The following is a 15,112-nucleotide window of genomic DNA, read 5'->3' as shown; positions in this document are numbered from 1 at the left end:
CCTTGCCACCCCCACCGTGCTGGGACTCGGAAGGGGAAGGGTTGGGGTGAGTCCTGGGGCTTGGGGCCAGCTGGTGAGCAGCTCTGACACACAGACAGCCCTCAGGGGTACCATCGAGGCCAAAGTCCTGGGCTGAGTATGAAGAGTGAGGGTGGGTTTGAGATGGAGGTAAAGCAGCTGTTAGCAGCTGCCGGGAGCTGGGCCTTGGGCAGGGGCTGGGCTGCAAGGGAGCTGGGCGCTGGATGGAGCTCGACAGCCACATGGAGCTCGGCAGCCACACGGAGCTCGGCAGCCACGCAGCGGCACTGCGGGAGAGGGGATGGAGTCAGCTGCTGCTGCACCGCAGCTCCCCGTCGGCCCTGGCGCCGCAGCCTGGAAGGGGAAGGCTGCTTCGGCTCCTGCAGCACCTGGGAGGAAGATTCTTTTCCAATGAAGCATTTGGAGAGCAGAGCAAGGACTGCTCCAGATGCTCTCAGGCCTGCTGCAGCTGGCAGTGCCGGCAGTGATGCCTTGTGAGCCTGCAGGGATGAGGCTGGTGGTGAACCCAGCTGAGTTTTGGGATGCTGGTGGTGGGGACCAGGGCTAGGGCTGGCTCTGGTTTGCTGGAACAGGCTGCAACAGGCTGCTCAGGGAGGTGGTGGAGTCCCCAACCCCAGAGGTGTTCAAGAAACCTGTGGCCATGGCACCTGGGGCCAGGCTTTGGTGGCCATGGTGGGGTTGGGTTGCTGGTTGGGGTGGATGCTCTTGGAGGTCTCTTTCAGCTTCAGTGATTTGATTTCAGCACTGAGCTGAGAGCAGGAGGCAAAGGGGCACTTGTGGCTGGAAGGAAGGGATGCCCCTAGTGTGCCATCAGGCCAGGCTGTGACCACCTTTGGGCCGTGTGTCCCTGCCTGGGGAGGAGCAAGCAGCCCCTGGCAGGCTGCTAAACAAGCAGCCAAATCTTCCACGGTGTGGAGACAGCAGGTACCATGCTCCATGGGCTGTGCTGATCTCCCAGCTGCTGCCTCCCTGCATTTACCACGCTGGGGTTGGGGTTGTTTTTGTGTCCCTTTTTCTTTTTGGTGATGACTAATGAGGACTGCCTGGGGGTCCTTCCTCCCCCCCTCCTTCCCCCTTCCCAACTGATGTCAGGCACTCGGGTCCCTCCCAGCAGCACACGCCAGCTGTCAGCTCCTTTAGGAAGGGAGGAGAGCAAACATTGGACACGTTCCCCCCCTTCCTGCCCCTTGGGTTTTGGGTTGGGACTGGCAGATGTAAGGCAGGGAGCAGGCTGGTGGGGAGAGCTGCCGCGGGGTTATTTGCACATCAAAAGCAGCTTTGCCTCTGACCCTCCCTCACCCTCCGAGCAGGAGGTGGCTGGGTTTAATTGCTCTTTCAAAGGCAGCCTGGGTCTTGTCTCTGCTGTGATTTTCAGGTCTGACTCTGCTTTCCCCCCCCCACCCCCTGCCTAGCCAGAAACCGGTGTAATGGCACCGGGGCGTTAAAAAGAATATGCAAATCAGCTTTTCTCTGTCTTGAGGCTGATTTGCATCCCCTGATTAGCTCAACGACTAATTCAAACTCCTTCTGGCCGAGGCCAGTTGGTGCTGGGGCAGCTGGAGCAGAGCTAACCCCGAGCAGACAAAACAGGGACCCCAGTGCCTGGGAGGGGATACACAGAGTGGTGCTGCTCCTCCTGCTTTGCCCCCCAGCACCTGGCACAACTGTGCTCCTCCTGCTCAGGTGCTTCCTCAGCACTGGCACCACCTTACCTGTGTTCAACCTTCCACTGGGTGTCCCAAGGGGATGGCTTCACCTTGATGCCATCAGGGCTCTCTGCTCCTTCCTCAACCTGCCCACTTCCCTGGGCAGCCTGTGCCAGTGCCCCTGGGATACCCTAAGACAGCAGAGCCAGCTCAAAGGTCTTCTCCTTGCTGCCTTCCCAGATAGATGGATGAGCCTGGGAAGGGCTTGCCCAAGCCAGCAGCATCCTCCAGCCAGGGTGGGTGCCAGTCAGAGGTGGTGTGGACCAGAAGGTGCTGCTCAGCAGAAGGAGTCCCTGCACGTGGGTTTCCATCTCCTTCCTCCTCAGCAGCTTTGGGAAGCTCTAAAAAGATCCTTCCCTCACACCTGGGGCAGCGTGAGCAGAGCCAGAGCTTCCCTGCAAGGTGCTGGCAGGAGCTGGGTGCTGGTGCCAGATGCCCTTTCATGGGGCACAGAGCAGCTCATGGCTGTCTTGGGGGCCCTCACCCTGCACTGAGGGTGAGGTGAGTGCCCCTTGGGAAGCAGCCAGACTGAGCTGGGCTGAGGAATGTTCCCTGGAGTTTTGAGTGCTCCCTGAAATGTGAATGTTCCCTGAAACTTGAGGCTTTCCCCTTATTTTCTGTGCCCCCAGCTTCCCCCTCCCCCTGTGCTGTGACACCAGCTCCTGCACTGCAAACAGGCTCCAAGTGGGTTAGTTTGGGGGGAAAAAGCAGCTTAGTCAAAACACCTCCTCCTTGGCTTTGTTTCAGCATCCCCACTCTTATCTCTCCCCTCTGCAGCTGTTTTTCCCCAGCTCTCTGCTGGCCCTGGGGAGGGTGGGTCAAGGATGGCTGGGGCTGGGGGGATTGGGGATGGGCAGGGTTGGGATGCAGATTGGTCCCACCTGCAGAGCAGGAGGGTGATGAGCCGTGGGATGTGGGCTGGGAGCAGGGCCAGGCAGATTCTCTGCCTCCAAGCTGGCTCATGCCAGCTGCAGGGCACAGACAGCGCCGAGCGCCCGCGGCTGGGCACCGGCAGCACCAGGTGGGAGGATGTCCCCAAGGGGGACCCGGGGTATGCTCTGAGAAGCGGTCGGTGGCTTGGAGGGGGAAGTTCCTCATCAGCCAGCAACAGGCCCTTGTGGCCAGGAAGGACAATGGTCTCCTGGAAAGCCTCAAGAGGAGTCTGGCCAGCAGGGTGAGGGAGGGTCTGCTGCCGCTTCACTCTGCGCTGCTGAGGCCACAGCTGGAGTCCTGGGTCCAGTTCTGGCTCCCCAGCTCCAGAGAGACAGGGAACTGCTGGGGAGAGTCCAGCAGAGAGCCGTGGAGATGCTGAGGGGCCTGGAGCAGCTCTGGGAGCAGCAAAGGCTGAGAGCCCTGGGGCTGAGAGCCTGCAGAAGAGCAGCCCCAGAGGGCAGCTGAGCAATGCTCAGCAAGAGCTGAAGGAGCTGTGGGGGGCAAGAGGCTGGGGCCAGACTCTGCTCAGTGGTGCCCAGGGACAGGCCAAGGGCCAAGGGGCACAAACTGGCACCCAGGAGGTTCTATTTGACCATGAGGAGAAAGTAGTTTGGTGTGAGGGTGCTGGAGGCTTGGAGCAGGCTGCCCAGAGAGGTTGTGGAGTCTCCTGGTGTGGAGAGCTTCCATCCCTCCCTGGGCACTGTGCCCCTGGGCAAGCTGCTGTGGGTGCCCTGCTGGAGCAGGGGTGGGGGCTGGAGTGGATGATCTCCAGAGCTCCCTTCCGTGCTGGGGTTGCATGTGCCCTGGAGAGGGGCAGACCAAGTGGCCACCCTGCACGGAGAGCTGAAAGCCCTGTGGCTGCTGCCTGGCCCTGGCACTGGGCAGATGCTGAAGAACTTTGAAAAAAAGAAATTTATTTATAAATAAAACCATAAAATTACCAGTAGTTTACATCAGTCACCAGGAATAACATTAAAAAAAAACGAACAAAACAACAACCAACCAACCAAAAAAAACCCCCAAAACCAACCCAAATACAAACAGAACCCAGAAAGAACCTGCAGAAAAGGTCAGGACCTGCGGCGGCCGCGGGCAGCGCGGCGCCGGGGACGGGCACGGAGCGTTGTGCAAAGGCAGCAGGGAGATGCCACCAGGCAAATCACATCACACAGCGCTGGCTGCAGGGCTGGGGAGACACAGGGCAGGGCCGGCGGGCACCCGGGGTGCTGCCACCGAGGCCAGAGAGAGGGCAGCAAGGGTGAGGCTGGCGCGGGAGCTGCGGGGCTGGGGCGGCCGGGGAGGGCTCAGCTCCTCTTGGCCCCTCGCCGGGTTTGGCACCGGGAAGGTCCTGGTGGCTGTGGCGTGGCTCCGGTGTGGGGTGCGGAGGGGGTGCAGAGCCCTGGGTGCAGGGCTGGGATGATGCAGAAAATCCCTTCTGGCCTTGTGAGCCGCAGAGGAGCTGGGTGCCAAGCTTCAGCTCCTGGGTTTCTCACCAGAGCACCCTTCAGCAGGGCTGGCCAGAGGCTGGGGGCCCCAAATGCGGCCCCAGCCTACAGCCACAGGGCTGGAAGTGGTGCCTGAGGTTGGCTTTTCTCCGGTGGACCATGGCTAAGGATTGGCTTGTGCTGGGTGCCGGCCCTGGGACTGGCTGGGATGCCCCAGGCTGGCATGTGGTGGGGTGCTTGGGGGCAGGTGCAAAAGGCACAGACTGGTTTCCATGTGTCACCTGGACAGGCTGGCTGGAGTGGGGGGTGAGGGATGCTGAACTTTGCTGCTTGTGGGCAGCTTGGAGCCCTTGGCCAGATTTGCAGCGTGGCATCATGTCAGATCCTCCCCACGACCCTGCAATGGGGCTCCCTGGGCTGCTACCCAGTTCATGGGTGGGTAAACAAAGACACTGCAGTGAAAATACCATGGCACTGGCACAGCCTGGGCATGGCTGGAGACCTCCACCCTGGCAAGCTGGATCTTGGCTGACTCCTTCCTGGCCTGCGCTGAGCCTTGGAGGGATGTGAGAGTCACCACTGGGGATGTGTGGTGCAGCCTTCTGAGCCACTTGCTGGTGGCAGGAGGAGATTTTAAGAGCTAGGGTGGAAAACAAGCTGGAAGTGGCTGGTTTGGGCTTTCTTTTCTTTCTTTTTGACCAGCTTCTGCTGATGGCATCTGGTGGACATAAGGGCACAAGAGGAGATAAGGCAGCCAGGGCTCCAGGCAGGGATGGCCACAGCGAGCTCATGGGGTGGTGAGGCAAACCCAGCTGATTTCCCTCTTGATCCCTCAGGTCAGGCTGTGGCTTGGACATTTCTGCTGACTCTTACACCCAGTTGCCTCTCTGGCAGCTGGGAGAAGGGACTTGGAGTTCCTGTCCCTCAGAGCAGGGAGTGCTGAGCTCACCGTGGTGGTGCAGGGCCAGGGAGGAAGCTGTGCCGGAGCTGCCGTGGCCAAGGGCTGGGTGCAGGGGGGGCTGGGTGAAGGGGGGGCTGGGTGAAGGGGGGGCTGTGCTCATTAGTGAAGGGTAATTTTGGTGGGGTGCTGGCTGGGGGATGTGGGGAGGGTCCTTCCTGAGGCACTCCAGCAGCTGAAGGAGCAGAGAGGTGGATGTGCAGCCGGCGGCAGGGGGTGGCTCCTTGGTCCCCTGGCACCCTGCAGGTCAGCACTGAGCAGAGGAAGGCTGAGGAGGTGTGAGAGCAGCGTGGTGCTTCCTCCAGCTGGAGATGCCCTGGGGTGTGATTCATTTTGAAGCCAGTGGGGAGGGCTGGGCTGTGTCCCCTTCCCTAGAGCTGCACCACCGCAGGACCCCTCCAAGCCTGGAGCAGGGCAGCCCTCGGGAGCTTTGCATCACCTTGTTGCCCACCAGGAGGTTGTCTGCTGAAGTCCCATTCCCCAGCTGCCCCCATCACCAGCTTCTCAGTCCCACGAGGGGGCAGAAGGGAGGCTGCCAAGGTGGCAGTGGGGAGAGGGGGAGCTGCTGGCACGTCACCATTGGCACGAGTTGCTTGTTCACCTCTGTAACACGAGGGGCGGCACAGGGGACCCGGGGGGTGGGGAGGGGGGCTGGCCAGGCCACCAGCTGCAGGAATAAATACATGGCTCATCTCGACTGTACACGGCCTGCTGGGCTCAGGGCAGAGCTTCTGGCCTGGAAGAGGCTCCCACCCTCCCCCCAAGCTGTGAGGAGGAGGAGGAGGAGGAGGTGGAGGCAGAGCTGGCTCAGATCTCGGTGGCGATGATGTCCTCGTAGGGGACGTCGGCGCCAGGTATGTCCAGCTCGATGGGCTCCTTGCCGTCCTCCCCTGCAGCCAGCTGCTGCAGCATCTTCTCCAGGTTCTGGTTCCTCTTGTACATGTGCAGGTAGCTCTGCTGCAGCTGCTTCTGGTAGTGGATCACCTTCTCCTTCTCCTCCTTCCACGTCTGCCGCTCGTGCTGGAAGCTGGAGGTCATCTGCTCGTTGCTGTCCCGCTCAGCCTTCAGCTCAGCCCTCAGCCTCTCCACCTCCCCCTGCAGGGCCTGGGCGTCCTCCACCCTGCTGCAGGGCCTGGCCCCCTCCCGGGCTTCGCTCAGCTGCTCCTTGAGGAGGGAGAGCTCTGCCCGCAGGTCCAGGATCTCCTGCTCCAGCAGGTTCACCTTCTCCCTCAGCAGCTCCGATTCGTTCTTCTTGCGCTGCAGTTCGTTCTCGCACACCTCCAGCTCCATGGCCTTGGTGCGCAGGGAGCCCTCCAGGTCCTGGCTCTTCATCTCCAGCCCTTCCAGCTTCATCCTCACCTCTTTCAGCTGAGCCTTCAGGCTGAGGATCTCGGTGGTCTTGCTGTTGAGCTCAGTCTGGGACTCCTTCAGCTGCTGCTTCAGGAGGGAGATCTCCCCTGACTTCTGGCACACCTGTGGGGAGGGAAGCAGCACCCAGGTTAGGGTAGTGCTGTGCAGGAACCACCCTGGGCACACCCTGTGGAGCCCCCAGTCATGAAATGCCACCCAGAGAGGCTTTCAGCTGAGCTGGAGGGGAAATGGTGTGACCAGCAGGACCAGGGAAGTGATTGTCCTCCTGTACTTGGCACTGGTGTGGCTGGACCTCAAATCCTGGGCTCAGTTTTGAGCTCCTCGTTCCAAGAAGGACATTGAGGGGCTGGAGCAGGGCCAGAGAAGGGCAACAGAGCTGGGGAAGGGTCTGGAGAGCAGGGCTGGGGAGGAGCAGCTGAGGGAGCTGGGGGGGTTGAGCCTGGAGGAGGCTGAGTGAGAGCTCATTGCTCTCTGCAGCTCCTGAGAGGAGGCTGGAGCCAGGTGGGGGTTGAGCTCTTCTCCCAAGGGACAAGAGACAGGAGAAGAGATGATGGCCAGAAGCTGCACCAGGGGAGGTTAGGTTGGACAGGAGGAACAATTTCTTTGCTGCAAGAGTGCTCAGGGCTTGGCACAGGCTGCCCAGGGAGGTGGTGGAGTCCCCATCCCTGAAGGTGTTCAAGAAACCTGTGGCCATGGCACTTGGGGCCAGGGTTTGGTGGCCATGGTGGGGTTGGGTTGCTGGTTGGACTGGATGATCTCAGAGAGCTTTTCCAACCTGTGATCTTTCCCTGTGATCCTGCAAATGGTCTGAGAAATCCTTACAGGGAAGGGAGTGAGGGTGGACACTGCACTCCTCAAGGCACAGTGGGCATCAGCTATGCTCCTCCTGGTACCACCACAGTTGGATGCCATGGGTGGGGATTTCCCAGGGAGGGGGGGACCAGGCCTGCTTCTGTCTTTTCATGGCACCACTGCAGCAGTTTAAGGCTCATTTTCAGCAGTGCTCAAGCAGGGAGCAGCTTGTGCAAGGTTTTACTGCTCCCTTGATCAATGGCCATGGCAAATCCCAGCAGCTCCTGCTTCCAGGTGGGGAGCAGCTTCACTGCTCCCCTGGGGCTGGCAGGCAGCCTGATAAACTCTGAGCTGCAGGCTGGGAACGTGAAGTGGCTCTAATGCTGGGGATTTTATGCAGTAGATGTTGCCTCTGGATGCTGTGAAGTGCTGAGGGTTTAAGAGGGGCACTGAGTCAATTAGAGCTTGCAGAGCCTCCACGTGACACAGCAGGGATCTCCTGGGCTCTCAGATCCATCCCCTCCAGGCTGGGCTTAGTGAGTGCACCACCTGCCCTGTGCTCAGCCCCTGCTGCTGCTGGGGGCAGGTATAGAACTCACAGAATCCCAGCATGGATGGGGTGGGAAGGGAGCTCTGGAGCTCAGCCAGTCCAACCCCCCTGCTCCAGCAGGGCACCCACAGCAGCTTGCCCAGGGGCACAGTGCCCAGGGGGGTTGGAAGCTCTCCACACCAAGAGACTCCACAACCTCTCTGGGCAGCCTGCTCCAGGCCTCCAGCACCCTCACACCAAACTACTTTCTCCTCCTCTTCATCTTCAGATGGAACCTCCTGGGTGCCAATTTGTGCCCTCTTCCCCTTGGTCTGTCCCAGGGCACCACTCAGCAGAGCCTGGCCCCAGCCTCCTGCCCCCCACAGCTCCTTCAGCTCTTGCTGAGCATTGCTCAGCTGCCCTCTGGGGCTGCTCTTCTGCAGGCTCTCAGCCCCAGGGCTCTCAGCCTTTGCTTCTCCCAGAGCTGCTCCAGGCCCCTCAGCATCTCCGTGGCTCTCTGTTGGAAGCTTTCCAGCAGGTCCCTGTCCCTGCTGACCTTGGGAGCTCAGAACTGTGGCCTCACTAGGGCAGAACAGAGCTGCAGGAGAGCCCCAGGAGACCATTTTCCTTCTTGGCCACGAGGGTACTTTGCTGGCTTGTGGTGAACTTGCTGCCCAGCAGCACTCCTAGGTCTGGAGAAGAGCTGCAAGGTGTCAGAGCTGTCCCCTTCCATGCAGAGCCTCTGCTCCCAGCGCTGCCAGCCCCAGACACCTCCTGGTGCTCCACTTACCTCCCACTGGGTCTCCTCCAGCGCGGGGGCGAAGCTGGTCTTCTCCTTCTCGTAGGACCTCAGCTTGGTCTCCAGCAGGTTTTGCTCTTTCATGAGGTTCTCCAGCTCCTCCCTGAGCTGCTTCTTCTCCTGCTGGAGCTGGAACACCTGGAGGTGGAGGACCTGCTGCGTCCTTTGGGTTTTCTGCGAGGTTTGCTTGAGCTTGCTGCTGCATTTCTGCTTGAGGCCCTCCAGCTCCTCCTTGCAGCGCCTCTGCTTCTCCTCATACACCTGGCAGGAGCTGATTTCCTTCTCCTCAAAGCTCATCTGAAGCTCCTGCAGCTCCCCCTCCCTCTCCAGCAGCTTCTGCTCCAGCTCCTGGATGGTGGACTCGTCGGTGGAGATGGGCGAGCGGATGCAGGCGGCCTTCTCGGCGGCGTGGCGGTGGGCACCTTTGCCGGGGTTGAGGATCTTGTTGCCCCCATCAGAGAAGGACATGGCCTTGAGGCTCATCATGTTGCTGTCCTGGATGATGGCACACTGCAGGATGTTGTGGGCCGAGCCCCCGAAGCGGCTGATGGGGCCCATGGGCGTCACAAGGGGCTCCAGCTGGTAGCTGCTGCTGGTGCTGTGCGTGGGGAGGCTGGACATGGAGTTCCTGCCCGAGTCAGACAGACCCCCTGAGCACAGCACCGGCCTCAGCTCCTGCTCCTTGCCTTTGTCCTGGGGGTGCAGCTGCTGGGAAGGGTGCCCCCCGTTCTCTGGGGAGGAGTGGAGGATGGCACCGGCACGGGGCAGCACCGGCTTGAAGGCTGTGGGCCGTGGGGTTGGCTTCTCTGCGCCCTGGGGAGAAGAGCAGAGCTCAGCAGCACAGCACAGCACAGCACAGCACAGCACAGCACAGCACAGCACAGCACAGCACAGTACAGCACAGCACAGCACAGCACAGCACAGCACAGCACAGTACAGCACAGTACAGCACAGCACAGCACAGTACAGCACAGTACAGCACAGCACAGCACAGCACAGTACAGCACAGCACCATGGAATTACAGAACTGTCAGGGCTGGAAGGGACCTCAAGGCTCAGCCAGTCCCAACCCCCCTGCCATGGGCAGGGACACCTCACACTGCAGCAGGTTGCTCACAGCCACCTCCAGCCTGGCCTCCAACACCTCCAGGCATGAGGCTTCCACCACCTCCCTGGGCAACCTGTGCCAGGCTCTCACCACCCTCCTGGGGAAGAACTTCTTCCTCACATCCAATCTGAATCTCCCTATTGCTGGTTTTGTTCCATTCCCCCAGTCCTATCATTACCTGACCATCCCAACCCTCCTGCCCTCAAGGGTGAGCCTCCCCCTGCCCCATGTTGGGGATGTCTTCAGTCTCCAATCTTCAGCTCAGGGGGGTGCTGAGCTGCCTCTGTAAGGAGGCCAAAGGCACCTTTGGAGATGGAAGGGAGGCAGAGGGTGGCATGAAGCCCTCAGCACTCCACCCATCTCCTTCCACTCCCATTTCCACTGAGCCTCCCCCTGGCCCAGGCCAGCCCTGTGGCAGGCTCTACACCTACTTAGGGGCAGAGGCAGCAGAGTGGCACTCCCCCTGCTGCTGGGCTCCCCCAGCTTCCCCTGTACTAACCACTTCCAGCTGGCTGGGGAAGGGCATCAGCTTCTGCGGCGTGGGGCTCCCGAAATCCATGGCGCTGGCGCCAGCCTGGCCGCCCAGCTCCCCGGCAGCCAGCGCGGCGTAGTCCGCCCGGTGGGAGCCAGGAGCCTTCTGGCTGACCTTGATGTAAAAGAAATCCTCATTCTTGCTGCTCTTGGAGCCGGCTTTGTGGCCCGAGTCCTGGGAGAAGCCGAAGCGCAGCAGCCCGTCCGAGTACCGGTTGAGCTTCTTCAGGTGCGAGGACTTGCGGAGCTTGTACTGCGAGGCTCTGCAGTGCTTGCTGTGGAAGCTGTGGCCGGAGATCAGGCTACTGACGCTGCCCATGCTGCTCCGGGCTGGGGGGCAGGCAGCGGGGGGAGCGCGGCCCGGCTGGCAGGGGCTGAGGGCGGCAGGGGCAGGCGGCTGCGGCTGCCACCATAGCAAAGCCCTGGCGGCGCCCCGGGAGCTGCGAGCCTGGGGAGGCAGAGAGCAGGGTGAGGGAGAGGGGAGCAGGCTGGGAGGAGGCTGCAGCGGTGGGCGCAGGGCCCAGGAGCTGGCAGGACAGGGGTGGGTCCAGGGGAAGTCGAGCTGTGGCTTGCATGTGTGGTACCCCCCTGCCAGCCCAGGGCTGCCCTACCCCCATCCCTCTGCACCCAGAGGAAGGAAGGGAAGAGCCTGGCTGTCCCCTGAGCCTGGAGGTAGCTCCAGGAGCCTCCCACAGACTGCCTGGCACCCGCCATGGCATTGCTCCTGGATGGCTGGGAGCATCCTGCCCTGTTCCTGGGGGGGTTGTTGGGAGCTGCTGGGTATGGTGCACCTGGCTGAGGCCAGGAGGGCTCTGAGCCATGACAGTCTCTGAAAGGCAGGAGAGGAGGGAAAGGGATTTGCAGTGGGTTTTTTTCAGGGGCCTAATGGGCACTAATCCCACAAGCACTCCTGCCTGCCCCTTGTTTTGTGCTGGATGGATCCCGTGCTCAGCACTGTGCTCACAACCTCCCCCACATCAGCCTCTGGCTTCCTGATTTCCCTCCAATTTCCAGTGCTCCTCTTAACGTGCCGGAGAAGGGGAGGCTGTGAGGCTTAATTACACTTGATGTCAGTGCAGCACTTGAGGAGAGGAGGGGCTGGAGTGAGTGCTGAGCCTGGTGAGCAGGGTTCAGAGCTATGTGGGGCTGGGCATTCATCCTCTTTGCTCTAGAGGGAGGGGAAAAGTCCCACAGTGCAAACTGCTGGCTCCCGGTGGCCCTTGTGACACCTGGCTCCCAGTGTCAGGGCTATAATGGAGCTGCATTTTCCATCTAGCTAATTAAAGGGTGAGGTGGGGGAGAAGAAGGGAGAGCTGCTGGTGGGCAGAAGTTGGTGCATAATCCAAATGAGCTGAATCCTGCTTGCACAGCATGAGGACACAAGAAGTGTTTCTGCTCTCCACTGCAGCTCAAAGCTCTCACTCCTGCTGCTGTCAGCACTGCATGGACCAGCAGAGCATAGAATGCATCAGGTTGGAAGGGACCCTTGAAGGTCATCTTCTCCAACCCCCCTCCTCCAGTGAGCAGGGACACCTCCAACCAGATCAGGTTGCCCAGGGCTCCATCAGTTTGATCTTGGACATCTCCAGGCCTCTACCACATCTCTGGGCAACCTGTTGCAGTATTTCATGCCAAGGTCACATTGCCTGAGCAGATGTCCCAGGGGTAAAATGTCTCCTGGCAGTGGGAGAGGGTGCAGGCAACCCTGTGCCAGAGCAGCCTCGAGGTGTAGAGAGCTGCTCCCATTTTGTCCCCACTCTTTATCACCTCCTGCCTCACACCCACTCCAGTGCAGCTTCCTCTGCCTCACACCTGCTCCAGTGCAGCTCCTCTGCCTCACACCCACTCCAGTGCAGCTTCCTCTGCCTCACACCTGCTCCAGTGCAGCTCCTCTGCCTCACACCCACTCCAGTGCAGCTCCTCTGCCTCACACCCACTCAGTGCAGCTCCTCTGCCTCACACCTGCTCCAGTGCAGCTTCCTCTGCCTCACACCCACTCCAGTGCAGCTTCCTCTGCCTCATACCTGCACCAGTGCAGCTCCTCTGCCTCACACCTGCTCCAGTGCAGCTCCTCTGCCTCACACCCACTCCAGTGCAGCTCCTCTGCCTCATACCTGCACCAGTGCAGCTCCTCTGCCTCACACCTGCTCCAGTGCAGCTCCTCTGCCTCACACCCACTCCAGTGCAGCTCCTCTGCCTCACACCCGCTCCAATGCAGCTCCTCTGCCTCACACCCACTCCAGTGCAGCTCCTCTGCCTCACACCTGCACCAGTGCAGCTCCTCTGCCTCACACCTGCACCAGTGCAGCTCCTCTGCCTCACACCCACTCAGTGCAGCTTCCTCTGCCTCACACCTGCTCCAGTGCAGGCTCCTCTGCATCCCAACAGGGGAACACCAACCTGTGCTCAGCTGTAGTTGTTTTCTTCTTCCTCCATGCCCTGAGGACCCAGGTTGATTAAGTGTGAAAGAAAAGTCCCAGCAAGACAGACTATCCCCTCTAATCCCTAAATCCACTTTGGGGAGATTAAGAGAAGTGAGGAAGAGCTGAGGTCTGAACTGCTGCCTGGGTGCTGCTCTGCTGCCAGAGATGGATGGCTTTGGGCTTCATTCATTTTTAGGGGAGGAAGAGGCACAATGTGCATGGAGGGGGAGGGCTTGCTGCAGGGAGGAAGAGGAGCATTGGCCCAGGAGGCTGCTCTGCTCTGCCAGCTTCTGTTCCTGACACCAGGCTCGAGTGTCTGAGCTGGCAGAGGAGCAAAGGAGGTGGCACAGCAGCAGAGCTGCCAGCAGCCCTGAGACAGCCTTCCTGGGGGCAGCAAAGAAGGCATCCTGGGGTGCATGAAGAAGACTGTGGCCAGCAGGGCAAAGGAGGTTCTTCTCCACCTCTCCTCCACCCTGGTGAGGCCAAATCTGGAGTACTGGGTCCAGTTCTGGGCTCCCCAGTTCAAGAAGGACAGGGAACTGCTGGAGAGGGTGCAGCAGAGATGCTGAGGGGACTTCTCTGATGAAGAAAGGCTGAGGGACTCTTGGGGCTTTTTAGCCTGCAGAAGATGAGGAGAGGTCTTCTCAATGCTGATCAATGCTTAAGGGTGGGTGGCAGGAGGATGGGGCCAGGCTTTGTTCAGTGGTGCCCAGTGACAGGGCAAGGGGCAGTGGGCACAAACTTGAACATAGGAAGCTCCATCTGAACATGAGGAGGAAACTCTTCACTCCTTGCTCCAGAGCCCTGGAGCAGGCTGCCCAGAGAGGTGGCAGAGTGTCCACCTCTGGAGAGATTCCAAACCCTTCTGCACACCTCCTGTGCAACCTGCTCTAGGTGAACCTGCTGTAGCAGGGCTGTAGGACTGGATGATCTCCAGAGGTCCCTTCCAATGCTTTATTATCCTCTGAGGTGCCCCAAAGCTGGAGCAGAAGCCTGTGCCCTCTGCTCACTCAGTGTGCTCCCAGCTCTGCTGTCTCCAGAGCTTTTCTCTCCCCAAGGCTGTGTGTGGAAGCCAACTCCTCCATGGCTCTCCAAGTGCTCATTTTCAAGTCAAAAGAGTGGAGAAGAAGAAAAGAGCCAGGCCCAACCCTCTCAGGCATGTGTAGGAGGGCTGGGATTGATTGAAACACCTCCTGCCAAGAGGCTGGAAAGTCCCAGCTCTCCCTCCCCACATTTCTCCTGTTGCTCAGAGCCCAAACCGACCTGCCCTGCACTGAGGTGCGGTGTGGAGCTGGGAGGTGTGGGGGTCCAGCAGGGATCTCCCGTGCCATGGAGCCCCCACAAAACAGCCCTGCAGTGTGGGCTAAGCCCCCAGGCTGAGCACGTGGATGCACCCACTCTTATGTTGGCAGAAATGGGGGGGGGAGGGGGATAAAACCCCCATGAATGGCATCTCACATTGCTTGCAGTCATCCCTCCCTGCCACCACACGTGGGAGAGGAGCTCTCCCCATCTCTCCCCTTCGCCTCCTGCCTCAGAGGGCTGCAGGAATCTCCTCTCATCTCCTGGCAGCACAGTTTCTTGGAAGCTGCAAGAAGAGGTTGGTTTTGGTTGTGGTTTTTCTTCCTCTGCCTTCCCCAGCCAGGTCAGCTCAGCCAGAGGCTTCATTTCCTCTGCAGTGTTGCTGCCTCCCTGCTGATCCTGCTCCCCTCCCCGTGCTGGGCGACAGCTTCCTTCTCCCCCTGCGCTCCCTCGCCCACTCCTTTTCCCTCTTGAATTATTATTCATCATTCCTGTGCAGAGGCTCCCACACATTTGGGTGTTTGTTGGTAGATGCAGAGATAATACAGCAGCAGCAGCTGCTGCCAAGAGCCTGGATCGTAGGATCATGGTGGCTGGAAAAGACCTCGAAGGTCACCAAGTCCAAGCACCAGTCCACCACCAAACCCTGTCCCCAGGTGAAGATGGCTCTGGAGTCCCTCACACTTAATGTTATTTCCATGAGCATGATCCAGGAGCAGCCTCCTTCCTCTTTCCCTCTCTTCTACTCAGTGATTTGGGTCTTTGAGACAAGGGAAATGTGGCCCCAGGGGAAAATGTGGGCATGTCCCTGGTGGAAAGCCACCCAAGCTGCTACCTGCAGCATCTGGGCTCTGCCTTAATGAAGAGGATGGCTTCACACAGCCCTGGGAGTGCAGCAAGCCCAGAGATGGGGCTGGGATCTGCAACCACAACCAGGTTCTGATTTCTGGATCTACAACCCCATATGAGAATGAGAGGCTGAGGAGATGGAGCCAGCTGGTGCTGGCCAAGCAGCTGCTGCTCCTGCCCAGGCTTTCACAGGAGGGCTTCAGTTGGAAGGGACCTTAAAGGTCATCCAGTTCCAACCCCCCTGTCCTGCTCCCACTAGACTAAATTGCTCAAAGCCTCATCCAGCCTGGGCTTAAATGCTTCCAGGGATGAGGCTTCCACAACAAC

The 15,112-nt window shown here is 60.0% G+C and overlaps 1 protein-coding gene across 1 annotated transcript; it reads right to left on the bottom strand.

Annotated features, from left to right (window-relative positions):
* Positions 1 to 5,160: 5,160 nt before the first annotated feature.
* LZTS1 (leucine zipper tumor suppressor 1) lies at positions 5,161 to 10,559 on the bottom strand. The gene is made up of 3 exons (XM_009906954.2): positions 10,180 to 10,559; positions 8,564 to 9,385; positions 5,161 to 6,554 (listed from the first exon to the last, which is right to left on the bottom strand). Exons 1-3 carry the CDS (start codon positions 10,528 to 10,530, stop codon positions 5,889 to 5,891), a joined length of 1,839 nt encoding a protein of 612 aa, XP_009905256.2. The 5' UTR covers positions 10,531 to 10,559; the 3' UTR covers positions 5,161 to 5,888.
* Between the last annotated feature and the right edge of the window lie 4,553 nt (positions 10,560 to 15,112).

Source organism: Dryobates pubescens, chromosome 31 (assembly GCF_014839835.1).
Source record: "Dryobates pubescens isolate bDryPub1 chromosome 31, bDryPub1.pri, whole genome shotgun sequence".
Classification (NCBI taxonomy): Eukaryota; Metazoa; Chordata; class Aves; order Piciformes; family Picidae; genus Dryobates; species Dryobates pubescens.
The sequence above is the reverse complement of the archived record's forward strand: the minus strand, read 5'-3'. Positions and strand labels throughout refer to the sequence as shown.